A 12,686-nucleotide genomic window follows, 5' to 3' on the forward strand; every position below is an offset into this window, starting at 1 on the left:
ATGGAGACTTTGCTCAGGGCGGAGGGTTTCCTCAAAAATGAGGGAAATGTCCGCTCAAAAATGAGGGTTTCCTCAGGGAAAAGCGTTCCCTTAGAGACAAGTCCCCTCAAGGCTGAGGAAGCCCTGATGGAGGCGGGGTGGCTCTCGCTGCGTGCGGAGCTCTCAGGCTGCCTCCTCACCGCCCGCCTGTCCCCTCCAGATCGCGGGGGCAACACCGCTGCTCCTGGCCTTCCCCGCCTTCCTCCATCCCCGCCTTCCTTCACTTCCTCCACCCCTTCTCTGCCTTCCTCCATCCCTTCCCTGCCTACCTCGCTCCGCCCGTCCCTCCCCGTGGCCGAGGGCCGGCCCCGCGCTCCGCCCCGGCCGTGCGGGCGGAGGTGCCGGATGGCGCCGGCCGGGCCCGGGCCGGTGTCACAGCGCGGGGCCCATCGGGGGCTGTCGAGGGCCGGGCCGGTGTCACAGCCCGGGGCCCATCGGGGGCTATCGAGGGCCGGGCTCGGGCCGGTGTCACAGCCCGGGGCCCTGCCGGTAAGCGAGGGGCGGGTGGTGGACTCGGCCCAGCCCCAGCCTCGTCACCGGGATGGGGCGGGAGCTGCTGCCACCGGCTGCGGAGGATGGGCAGTGCTGAGCTAAGCTGGGCACACCGGGAATAAACCCTTCAAAGCCCCCTTTTCGCTGCTTAAATTAACGACATGTCCACGGTCTGTTTTTTAGGTTGTAGTGGTTTCCATTCAGCCCTCGGTGTTTACCCCACGATCGGCGTCTTCCTCAGGCAAACAAGGCTTTAGGCCTGAAGGTGAAGCAGCCACAGCCCGGCCTCTTGTCTACGGTAAACAAAGTTAACGACAGGAATATTGCATTGGGCTCAGCAGTGTGTCCTTCAGAAAAGGCTGAAGGGCTGTGTGATGGGCTCGTCTACAAAGGAGAGGTGTTAGGAAGGATATGGAATTTACAGAAAAAAACCCTGCAAAATGATGTTTAGGTTCCATATCTGATATTTTTCATATTGCCACCCCAGGCTTGTGTCTTCCTTGGACAGGTGGGAAGGCTGTTGGCAGTGGTGGCCGTCACTGTGGTCATGGTGGAATTTGAGGTTTCGGGCATCGTTAGGTCTGCTGCTCCAAAGGGGAGGGCAAAGCACATGGCCCAGACACACTAAAAATCAATCTGTAGTGCAGGTGATTCCTGGGACATTGAGAGAAATAGTTGTACCACTAAAAGTATAAAATAAACAAAGAAACCCCAAACCAACCCTCACCGCCAGCTTTAATTCTGTGGGTACCAACTCCCAATGATTGATTTATTGGTTTTATAAAAATCTGTGTGTTTTTAATGGGTCTTGAGTTGTGTTCCTAACTGTTTTTGTTCCTTTATTTCGAATTATTTCTATAGTGTGTCCATGAAAAAACCCACTCTTAAGTGATTTTCAGAGACTTTGCAGTGATGGTGTTTTAGTACCACATTATGTTGGCAAACTTAGGTTCAGTCCATTAATGCACCAGAAAGATGCAACATAATCTGTCATAACAAATCCATTATCAGGCTTTTCCCTTCATGTTAGGGATGTAATCCAGCTGTCAAACTCACGGTCATTTTGTGTAAACTAATTTTACCATTAGATCATATTGGTTTTTCCATTTGAGAGAGACTTGACTGAGGTTGGCCAGGGTGGTTTTAGCCAAGAGCTGTCAGACTGTCAGCTTTTAAAGCACAGTTACTGTTCACAGGTCTTCTCCAGGTTCATAAGCCTTGGTGAACACAGAGACTAAACAGTAGTTTTAATAATTTCCTGTAAGGCTGCCAATTTGCTCTTCTTGTAAAGCTTGCACTGGTATGTCAGTCTGTTTGATGTGTCTTTCATGGCCCTTGTGATACCTTTCTGTGTTTAATGTTTCTTTTGATTTTTTTTCTCTTTGCTTCAGGTTGAAAAGATGGGGAATGCTGAAAGCAATGCCTATCAGAATCACCTTTCCAGATTTCTTCCAGAGGAGCAGTCTGACATTGATGGACTGTTTGACACCTTATCAGGATCCAGTGGCTCGTCTGGAGCAAAAAATGCCAAAGCTGCAAAGAAGACTGTGACTCTGGCAGCACTACAGGTAAGACAGTCTGTTATTCATCATATATCTGGGATGTAGTGCATTGAACAGAATTCCAGAAATAAACTATAAAGATGTGGTATTTTTTAAGGATTGTTCATCTCAATTTTTCATATTTTGGGGCAGGATGGATATTTTACTTTTTCTTGCAGTTTAACCAGAGTAGTGACTTTCAGATTTGCATTTATCTCTTAAATTGCACTTTTGGGTCCATTTGCAGTTTTCCTAATTCTGAAGTAAGTTAGGGTGTATGGAAATATTTTCACAGAGACCTGAAAAATGGGAAGAATATTTTTACCCCTGGAGTCTGTAGTGTGGGATCATTTACAGATTGTCTTGAGGGGCTGTCACAAAGTCAATTTTTATTTGGTTATGCCTGTCTCCCTTGACATATCACTGTCTCTAATCTCTTCACTTGTACTAAAAGGAGAGAATTCAATTTGACTTGATTAAGCTGTGGCTCCCTGTTTTAGCTAATTAACATGCATTATGCTTCTGATTAACTTTGCATTCATTTTCTAATCAAGAAAAGAGAAAAATGAGTCATTGGGAGCCTTAATAACTTCAGCTAGTCAGGAACTAAGTGGCCAGATGAATGTGGTGGTAAAGTGCAGTTTGATGTATATTACACAGATAATGGAGCCCAATTAAAGCTCATTGAGAGCAGCAGGTTATTTTAAGGTGTTCAGCAATGCCTGTGCATACAGACCAGCCTCAGCCTTCCTGCAGCCTGGCTGGCTCTGAGCTGCCACCAATTTTTGAAGCACTGCCTGGCTTTTCAGCACTAGTTCATCCACTGTCCTTGGTGCCAAAAATCAAAGGTAAAAGCAGACTGCAGGTCTATATTTTGAGTATTCGCTTTTACTCAGATTAATAAGTCTTTCAGGTAATTTTTTGAGATATCTGAACGTCCTTGTTTGGGACCTGGCAGAAATTCTCTTTCTAGCTTTGCCCCAGATCAGTGTGATCTTTGGTGAACATTTGCCTTTTTCCTTCCTGCCTTTTGTTTGCCAGCTGAAATTGAAATCTTTTGGAAGGTTTCCCGTAGGTGCAGGGAGAATGGCAATGGCATTTGTGCCTTGTAGGTGACAATGCTCATGCCTGGACTGAAGTGTGACAGATTTGATCCAACAACAATCTGGTACCACTGGTCCCAAGCACCTGGACCAGGACAGGCTGCACTGCTTAGCTGGGGAAGCAGGTGGAGCAGGAACCTCTTGATAATTTCATGAAGCCTTTTTAAAACAAGGGTTCTAAGCTGTCAGAGGTGTGAGTTAGATGGTTATTAAGGATTCCTTTTTTACACACCTCCCTTTTTCACACCCCAGGCCCACTCTTTGGAATAGCTAGAAGCAAAATGAAACAGCTCAGTGAAGTGGTGGGATTGGGTAGGGAGTAGGCAGGTAAATCAGCAGTGTGAAGTAAAAACCCTTGAGTATAATGCTTTAGTTGTGTTCCCTGCTGCCTCTCCCACTCGAGGCTCATAGAGGATTTTCAGAAAGCCTCTCAAAGGCAGCTGTATCCGCTGTGAGCATCCCTCCCTTGCTGTGGAGCACTCTGATGTGATGCTGTGGCTGATGTTGCTGCTGCTGCTGCTGCTGGAATCAGTGGGAGCTGTGGCACTGACGTCGGTGCCAGCAGCACAGAGCTCAGGGTGCTGGAGCTCTCATGCCCAGCAACAGCCATTAACAGCAAACAGCAGCAGCCCAGGTGGCTGCCCAGGAGTGGTATTGAGCCAGAATCAGCAATAGCAGCTCCCCTGAGTGGAGCTTCAGTTGGGCTTTCAGGCATGATGGGACTCCACTGATTTCAGCACAGTCCCCACTGAGCTACACCCAGTGTGGAAGAGTCAAGCCAGGTCCTCAGCACACCTCTGTGCACAGTGAGGACACTGGGTAATCACCCCCTCCTCTGTGCATGTACTCGAGGTGATTTATTTTTAAACTCTGTAATTATCTTGAACACTTTGAATCCAGAGTCAGATCTTTCCCACAGAGCTGTGATGAGTGATGATATATTCCAGCTAGATTTCAATTCAAAAGGCCAAACATGCAGTGCAAATGAATAAGTGCTGATTTTGACTCTCTTTAACACCAGGGATGCTTTTAAAAAGTCAGGTGATCTGTGCTTCAATTAGTTGCTAGGCAGGGAGAAATTTTCCAGGAATGTTTTTACACGTGTATGTGGGGTTAAACACTGCTGAGGCCAAAACTGAGATATGGAAAACACTCCACTGTGCTTTTAAGTGAGCTGCACTATCAAAAGCAGAATTAAAACACAGTTTTGAATGTTTTACTGGCAGAGCTGTAAACCTTTGCACCAGAGTTATCACCTAGAAACTCTTTGTTGATATCCTATTAAGACTTTACAGTGTTGATTTTTCTGAGGCCCATGGTGTTTCTAGAAAACAGTATCAACCTAATTCACTATAAAAATACAGAGTTTTAGTTTTTCTCTTGGCAAAGCACTTCTTTGACAAAATTTTATCACTGATGCTACCTACTGTCTGTCAGCACAGATTAACTGGAACACACCAGGTATTCCTCATTTGTGGAACGTGCTCTTTGCTGTTTCTGTCACTGCAGGCACACACCCGGGAGCCCCTGCCAGAGGCAATGACTGCTCGGTTGTACAATGGGATGAAAAGCATTGACCTGCCTGGAAAATCAGCCGGGCTCAGTGAACAGATTGCCAAGGAGCAGTTTGTAATTTTTATGTCAAACCTCCTAAAAGGGAATGCAGATGAGAAGATTAGCATCATAATGAGAATGATCGCCAGGACGGGAGGGCCTCTGAAGGGCAAACAAATCCAAGAGGTAAACAAGCAGTTAAATGATGTGTGTTGGGGGGACAGTGAGAGAGCAGGGCTGTGGTTAAGAGCCAGCAAGGGCTGTGGTGTGGCTGGTGCTTCTGGGAAGTGAGTAAAATGCTTTCCAAAGCTTTAATTGCAGGATCAACTATGTAACTTTTGAGATATCACAGAACAGTAATTCACTAGCAGCTCCTACACTGCTAAACTTGACCTTCCCCTCCCTCTTTCATTCTCTATTTTATGGAGGTGCTTTGTGAAGTAACATGTATGAAATAGCTTGAAAAGGGATCCTTTTCAAGGCCTATGGCACTCAAATAGCATTTCTGTAGTTCCTGACTTGTCATGGCAAGAGATGTTTCTGCCTTTGGGATTTCAGCATCACTACTGCTTGACTTTATCTTCAGACAGTCCTTTGAAGCCCTTGGAAAATTCACTTAAATACCAAAATGGTGATGTTTTAATCTTTTTAAGTTCACAGAGGATCTGATCACATCTGTAGTCCATGTACTGAGCTACAGGAAGGAGCTGAAGGGTTGGAGTTTGGAGAATACAAGGGATTCTTCAAGTGGAGTCAAAGCTTTGGCTTCTGAGCTGCTCTCAGAGTTGAAGCTTCCAGGTAAGCAGCCCTGATTCAGCTTTTCCCAGAACTTGTGTAATCAGTGATCTCATGAGAATTTCTCTCTTTAGGTCACATCTTTGAATTTTAAGGGGGAAACCAAAACTTTAAACCTAGTGCTTAGAAAATGACATTGGAGTTTTATTTATTTAACCTTACCATTTTTCTCCCCTAAATTCAGGTGAGATTTGATTGAAGTCCTGGTTTGTCATGGAACATGACTATTTTACAAATACCTGAGTTGCAAGTGGTAGGAATGGGCATCTAAATAATATTTATTTAAATAAAATTTATCATGTATTTTTGGCTATATCCTTTTATAAAGCATAGGTCTGTCTTTGCACTGTTGTAATAACAGATCTTGCTGTCTTGTAAAGAACAGTTCATGAGTTGTAGCTTGAAGTCTGTGTTTCTAAATCATGACAGCCCAACCAAAGAATGCCACAGGTAAAGGTTTCTCAGTTTTATGGTTGCATTTGTTTAATGTAGTTGACACTTTACTGTTCATGGCTCCTTTTATATATGGTTTTCTGTCCATTACAGTAATGGACTATTATGTTTACACTTAAAAATCACCTGATTATTTTCCAGACAGGGAGACTTACTCCTCTCCCTGTGTGTCTTATTCTTCAGATGGGACAAAACCCGTGGGTTCTCAGCTGCTGGAGACAAGTTTTGACCAGAGTGTCATTGAGGACTGGGTGTACAGAGTCCCCCAGATCTCAGTTTTCCTCAGTGTTGTCATCAGGCAAGGCCTCCACGTCCTGCATTCCCTCCCAGACCAAACCAACGACATCCTCAACCTGGTTCCTCACTGCAAAGGCATCAAAGGAAGAGGAGTTGTCAGTCTCTTTGACATCCCAGCCATCATCTACATCAACTCCCACCTGCCTGCAGAGATGCAGCACAAGTGGCAGCTTTTATTTTCCTCCAGGCTCCACGGGGAAAGCTTCTCCCAGCTCTGTGCCCATATAGTGAGCAAAGGTCCTTGCATAGTGATCATAAGGGACTTGGATGGTTTCATCTTTGGTGGGTTTGCATCTCACTCCTGGGAGGTGAAGCCTCAGTTTCAAGGTAAAACTCAACTTTTCTTTCTTTAGTGTTTCTGGTAAATTCCCTGGTTTTTGTACAGGCACAAGAATCCTGTTCCCTTGATGGATACTGTCCCTTTAATGACACAAAGTGTTCCTTACACTTCCAAAATAACACTGATTTTCAATATAAAGAATATAAAAGAATATAAAACACATGCAGTTATTCTTAGCATGGCAGTCAGGCATGTTGCTGATTAATATTTATAGTTTTTTTATTTGATAAGGCTTTTGAAATTGCAGGACTTATTGACCACAGAACAAGTTTTCAGGGAAACCTATCAAGCCCTGTAGCTGCTTAGGTTTAAAATTAAATGAAAATGAATGAAGTAGAGCACAGATGATGAATTAGTGTCTAAATAATTTGACCACAGGATGGCAGTCCTCCATCAGGAACACCTGAGCCTCCTCTTGCCATTTGTGCACTGTCTTTGTTCCCCTTGTAAAATCCAGCAGCCGGAGGATTCTTTGGGCAAGCTAAACTTCTTGTTCCCTTAAAACTTTGAGAGAGAAGAGGGGGTTTTTGAAGAACTCTTTGGAAAGAATGTTTGTGATGGATCTGTGAAGAAAAAGCCATGGGCTATGGGTATTTAGTGTTGCTGGGAATCCTCACTGTGGCTACATTAGAAACTCAGTTCATTTCCTAAATGAGTATTTGAAAATTACCACTTCAGACAGTTGGTATGATACTATTTTACTCTGATTACACATCCCTTTTCTTGTATTTTTTCCTGTTAGAGAAACATACAAAGCCTATAGGGCAAGCACACCACAGGTGCCTCTGAATCCTGAACTAGGCATGGTGAAAATTGCTCTAAATCATTGACTGAACTGATTTATCTATCATTGTAGTCAGAACTGGGGATGTCTGCATTCAGTTTGTACAGATCTGTCAGTTGGGCAGTGTTAGGTGATATAATGCAGTCTGGGGTAGGTGACATAGTGACATAATGTCCTAGTGGTGCCTCTGACTGGCCTTGATCACAGCCTGCAATTGCATTGATTTTTGTGACTGCAAAGAGTTCACTGAGAATAAAAAATACATATAAATTTTGATGGGGAATCTACTGGCTTTCTGAGATGGCAGCTGCTGTCTTTGAATTATTCAGCTTAAATTATTTTTTCTAATTTATTTGTTATTTCTTGACCTCTTGTCTGACCTGAGGTGCTTCTCTGTTTGCAGGTGACAACAGATGCTTTCTGTTTTCTGTTTCCCCCACTCTGGCTGTGTACACATACACAGGCTACAATGACCACTACATGTATTTAAACCATGGCCAACAGACTATGCCAAATGGACTTGTAAGTATTCAGAAATGATGATTTGGAAATTGGATTTGTGGTGGTGTTTGGAAGTGTTTTGTGGGTTTTTTACTTTCTGAGAGCAGATTTATTTCACTTGTTATTCTCTGAGGATATTTGCATGCCTGAAGCAGCACAGGACAGTAATCTGTGTAACTGAGGATTTTTCCACTGACTGCTCTCCCTGCCACAGCAACTGCTTTTGGAAATATGGAGGAGAAATCCCAGCAGGATGAGAGTGCAGACATTGCAAGTAGCTGCTGCTGCTGTGTGATGACAGTGGCAGGAGCTGCTCCTGCTCAAGTTCACAAATGAGCTCTCCAGATGCAGAGGAGTTTCTGCAGAGCTACAACACACCACCTGTCCTGGAAATACTTTACAGTTTTGGAGCATTATGTGCCCATAACTTCGGGAATTTCCAGCAGGCTGGAATTAATTTGCTCTAGAAGAAGTGAACAACATCAAATTACATTATTCGATTATTTGATTATTTGGTTTCTCTAGATACTTTCCTAAATGGAAAGGAGGCAGCAAACCTGAGCACTGTTTGAAATGGAACTGTTAATAGTCAATAAACAAAACCCAGGAGTTTAATTTCTGGCACAAGTGACAGATATTTGTATTCTGTGAAGCACAGAGATAGGGCAATATCACTCAGGTAAGTTTTTAGTTGCATCCAAGAATAATTGATGTAGGTATCTCCTTTTTTGACCTTCCCACAGAAGTGTGGCATAAATAGTGACCACAGCAGCTTACTTTCAGGTTTCCTGACTTTCCCATCTGTTTTCCCTGTGCAGGATGTGTTTGATGTGCTGGTTTTCTCCACAGGGCATGGGTGGGCAGCATGGCTACTTTGGGCTCTGGATAGACAGTGACTATGGGAAGGGCCACAGCAAAGCCAAACCTCGCTGCACCACCTACAACAGCCCCCAGCTGTCAGCCAAAGAGGATTTCACCCTGGATGCCATGGAAGTTTGGGCAGTGGGAGATGCCCCTGAGAGTGCAGGGGTAGGTGAAATTGTGAATTGAACCTGTGAAATTGTGTCCTGGTTGGAACAGAAGGTGTGAGTGCAAAGCTCATGGTTGCAGTTTTCTGTTTAAACACTGTCTCTGCATTGTAGTGAATATTTTCTTTACCTGGCCCTGTGATGCCTTGTGTTTTGTAGCACCAAATAGCAGAACTGTAGTGGAATTATTGAGGTTACCATAGAAAGGATATCAGGAGCCATGAGGTGATAGAGTCAGAATTAGCAGTACTTTGAATTTCAAAAGGCCTTTTTGATAATGAGGAATGGTCTCTGGGAGGAACCTCCTTGGAGGGGCTCAGTAAAATCCAGAGTTTCTAAAAGCACTGGAAATTCTCAAGTAAAAGTTCAAGATGAGACCCAAAAGCTTTCTTTATCAGTAATTTTAAATTTACTATTGTTTCACCATAAATTTGTATGAATAGATTTATGCCAGTCCTTTTTCACATGGTTTATTTTTGGGAATGAGAAGAAACCCTCTCTCCAGTTTCCTCTATCCCTGCAATTTATTCTTTTATTAAACTGTCTGGTCTGTACAGTTTGGTGGGGTTTTAAAATTTATTTCTTTTTAATTTTTATTTCTTTTCAAACTAAATTCATGCACCCTGACTTCACTGGATACGTAGCTCTAAATAGAAACAGAGCAAACAGAAAATGTTGAATTGTAACTAGATCTCTTTAGAAACCTCACATCAGCATTTCAGACTGAGATGGGGTTAACCAGGATGTCCTGGATGACTTGTAACCTGAATAAACTTGAAATATCTCAGTGTCATCTTAGGAAGAGTTTATGGCTGCTTTATGTAGCTGAAGCAGTAAAAATCATTTGATGTATTTGTGAATTTTGAAATTGGAAACACATTTTCTCCATTGTGCCAAGCTTGCAGACCACATCCCGTCCCTGTAGCCTGATACGGACCCTTTAAATTGACTGTATTTTATTTTGTTTTGAAGAAGAAAGGTAAGAAGAGTATCCTGGATGTGGATCCTCAGGCTCAGGCCTTGCTGGAAATGGCTGGGAAAAGCCGTCAGAGCGAGGGCCTGCGGGAGCCCGTGGAAGAGGAGGAAGGTGATGATGATGAGAACTAAAGGAGCCACAGTAACATGTAAAAACTTCACTTTTGTTTTCTTCAAGTGCTGGTGATGTTCCTTGGACAAGATATTCCTTTTTTTTCCCTCCTTGAATGTACCTAATTGTCTGGGACAAAGCTGAAGCCTTGTACTTGTGTAATATTTAGGTGTAAAGCACTAATCTGCCTGCAGGGTTTTGTGTGGGGAGGACAGAAAAATTACCTGGGGACATAATCATTAGGCATGGCTGAGCTCCAGCTGAATATGAATCTGCTTCCATTCCCCATAGATCATGTCTGCACACTGAATTAAAAGCAGCAGAAGTTATTGACAGTGTGGCATTCTGTCCTGGAGAATTGATATGTACATAGTTGTATATTTATAAAACCTGTTCCAGGCACTGATTAAAGCTCTTATACCTCAACTGCACATATTTATTTGCATGCAATGGAATTAGTCAGCAAAGCTTACAAACTGTAACAATGTCTTACACTGTTGAACATAGAATAGCCCACATGATGCCATATGAAGGGTGCTATAAATCTGCATTGCTTCAGTTAAAGCATTAAATTTCAAGCTTTCTAAGTCAGATTTTCAGCAGCTGATTCCACATGAGCTGTAGGATGTTACACAACAAGTTTTATAGTACTACACTCTCCCTAGTGCATTTCTCTTCACCTGTTTCTGCAGAAACTTGTCTGTTGCTTTGTAAACTTAGACCAGAATCATTGGAGCCATATTTATCCTAAAAATACCTCCAGCAGAATTCTCTAGAGAAGGTAGATTCTTCAGTGGCCACATGAGACTGGAGTAAAAGATCAGGCTGTAAAACAGGCAGAGTAAGAAGCAGCCACACTTAAATTGAGAATAGAATCTGCAGATACCTTGTGAAAGAAATAAAAATCACGATTTTGTCTGTAAAATGTTTAAAGATGATTGCTGTACACTTTATTTCCACATAATGAATCATTATTATGGAAAGGAATCCCCACAATGCGAAATGCAGTTGTTGGGGTTTGTGCTCTGTTTTGTGACTCTTCACCAGTCAGCACCAGTTTTGTCAGGTCTCTTATACTCAGGACTTTTTCTACTTGAATTAGTTCCCATCTCTCAGTAATTATTAGTTTGACCTTGCTAATTTACTGTGTGCAATTAACTTGTCAAAAATAACCCTGATTTCTAGCAGGGGCTGCAATTTCTAACTCAGCAACAAGTGTTTGGTTATCAGTGTCTCTGACTGTCAGTTTTTCTCCTCCTGAGGAAAAGGATTGTGTCCAATCCCCTTTGTCCTGGCATGAATTTGTCTTCTTTGCAGCTTAGAGAAAAACAATATTATGCTATAATTTCTGCTCATGTGGCCTTCCTTAAAATTCTTTCCCTTGGTGTTTTCTTGTATGAGATTTTTCCCCCACCTGTTGTTTTTCATAGGGAGCCAGATTTGAATATTCTGAACAATCTGCACTTGTGCCTTAACGTAGATCTCATTTGTAAAAATTACATTAAACAACATGAATTTAGTTTTGAAAGGAGAGCATGAACAAATCACTCCAGCCAGGTATCCTGGGACTCAGCTGTGTGTTTTGTGGAGTACCTGAACTAATGCTTGGGGCATTTCCATGCTGTTTGTTGCAGTACAGAGAATGCTGTGAAAGGCCTGGGAGAATGTCCTTTTATGCTGTATTTGCTTAGGGAAACCAGATAATCTCTCAAGTTTGTAACACACAGGAAAAAATTAGCATCAGAACAATTGCACTGATACTTTTGTATAGTTTTCTTCTCTATATATATAAATAATATTAATTTTACAATGTAAGGAGTAGTAAGTACATGATGCTGTCTGTAAGTATTGTGGTAGCAGCTTTTGTTTGAATATTTTCAAACTCCCACCATGAGTCTCAGAGGTCTTTTTCACTTAGCAGTGACTAAGCCTATTAAACACTCCCATGTAGATGGCACACAGGATGAGAGAGTTGAATTTCTGCAGTTAAACATAAAATAATCAGCTAGACTTTATTCTCCTTCCATTACAAGGCAGAAGCTTGTTTTTGAGAACTAAAACCATCTGCAAGGGTATAAAAAACCTGAATTGTACAAAGCTACTCCCCACCAAAAATATTTCAGTGGCCAGGTTTTCTTTGATTTTTAATGAGTATTAGTAAAGCTGTTTCTTTCTAGATTATGAACCCAAAACATAATCCTGTTTGAACTTCATCCTGTGACTATCAGCATAGCATTGTGACCTCTGAAATTGTAATTTTTTGACAAGTTTGTGTCTGAGACTCTTCCTCTTCACTTTGAGGGTGTTAAGCTGGGCCAAGAAGAAAACTGACACTGGCACTTTAGCAGATGTCTCAGTGAAGCATTATTTACTAGGACACCACTGATCCAACCAGCAGATGGGATTATTCCAAATTGTTCTTTAAATGTAAGAGACGAGCTTGGGAAAGACTCAATATTTATTTTAACCTGAACTTAATCATTAAGAAATCTGGGCTTCATGCTCTCGCACCTAAAAATGTCCAGAAAGCTTTTGTCAGCAGTGGGCTTAGCTGTGATCTGAACAGCTCAGTCCCTTCTGTGCAGTTTTGGCCCAGCTGCACAGCCCAACATCCCTGCTCTGTTCCTGACATCTTTATTCTCAGGCTCTTTGGAAGTGAGTCCCTTTCCCAT

General features: G+C 42.6%; 1 protein-coding gene across 3 annotated transcripts; it reads left to right on the forward strand.

Moving 5' to 3' along the window:
• Positions 1 to 364: 364 nt before the first annotated feature.
• On the forward strand, positions 365 to 10,827 carry MEAK7 (MTOR associated protein, eak-7 homolog). 3 transcript variants are annotated; one of them, XM_054296381.1, is made up of 9 exons: positions 365 to 528; positions 715 to 829; positions 1,923 to 2,099; positions 4,685 to 4,915; positions 5,383 to 5,527; positions 6,161 to 6,601; positions 7,802 to 7,920; positions 8,749 to 8,928; positions 9,900 to 10,827. In XM_054296381.1, the coding sequence occupies exons 3-9, from the start codon at positions 1,932 to 1,934 to the stop codon at positions 10,032 to 10,034; spliced, it is 1,419 nt and encodes a 472-aa protein (XP_054152356.1). In that variant the 5' UTR covers positions 365 to 528; positions 715 to 829; positions 1,923 to 1,931; the 3' UTR covers positions 10,035 to 10,827. The 3 variants fall into 3 exon arrangements, with proteins under 3 accessions (XP_054152356.1, XP_054152358.1, XP_054152357.1); XM_054296383.1 differs by having other exon boundaries at positions 9,903 to 10,827; XM_054296382.1 differs by having other exon boundaries at positions 715 to 824.
• The last annotated feature ends 1,859 nt before the right edge of the window (positions 10,828 to 12,686 follow it).

The sequence above is a fragment of the Melozone crissalis genome, unplaced genomic scaffold (genome assembly GCF_028551555.1).
Source record: "Melozone crissalis strain CALT ecotype California unplaced genomic scaffold, PUWL_Pcris_2 ptg000007l_1, whole genome shotgun sequence".
NCBI lineage: Eukaryota > Metazoa > Chordata > Aves > Passeriformes > Passerellidae > Melozone > Melozone crissalis.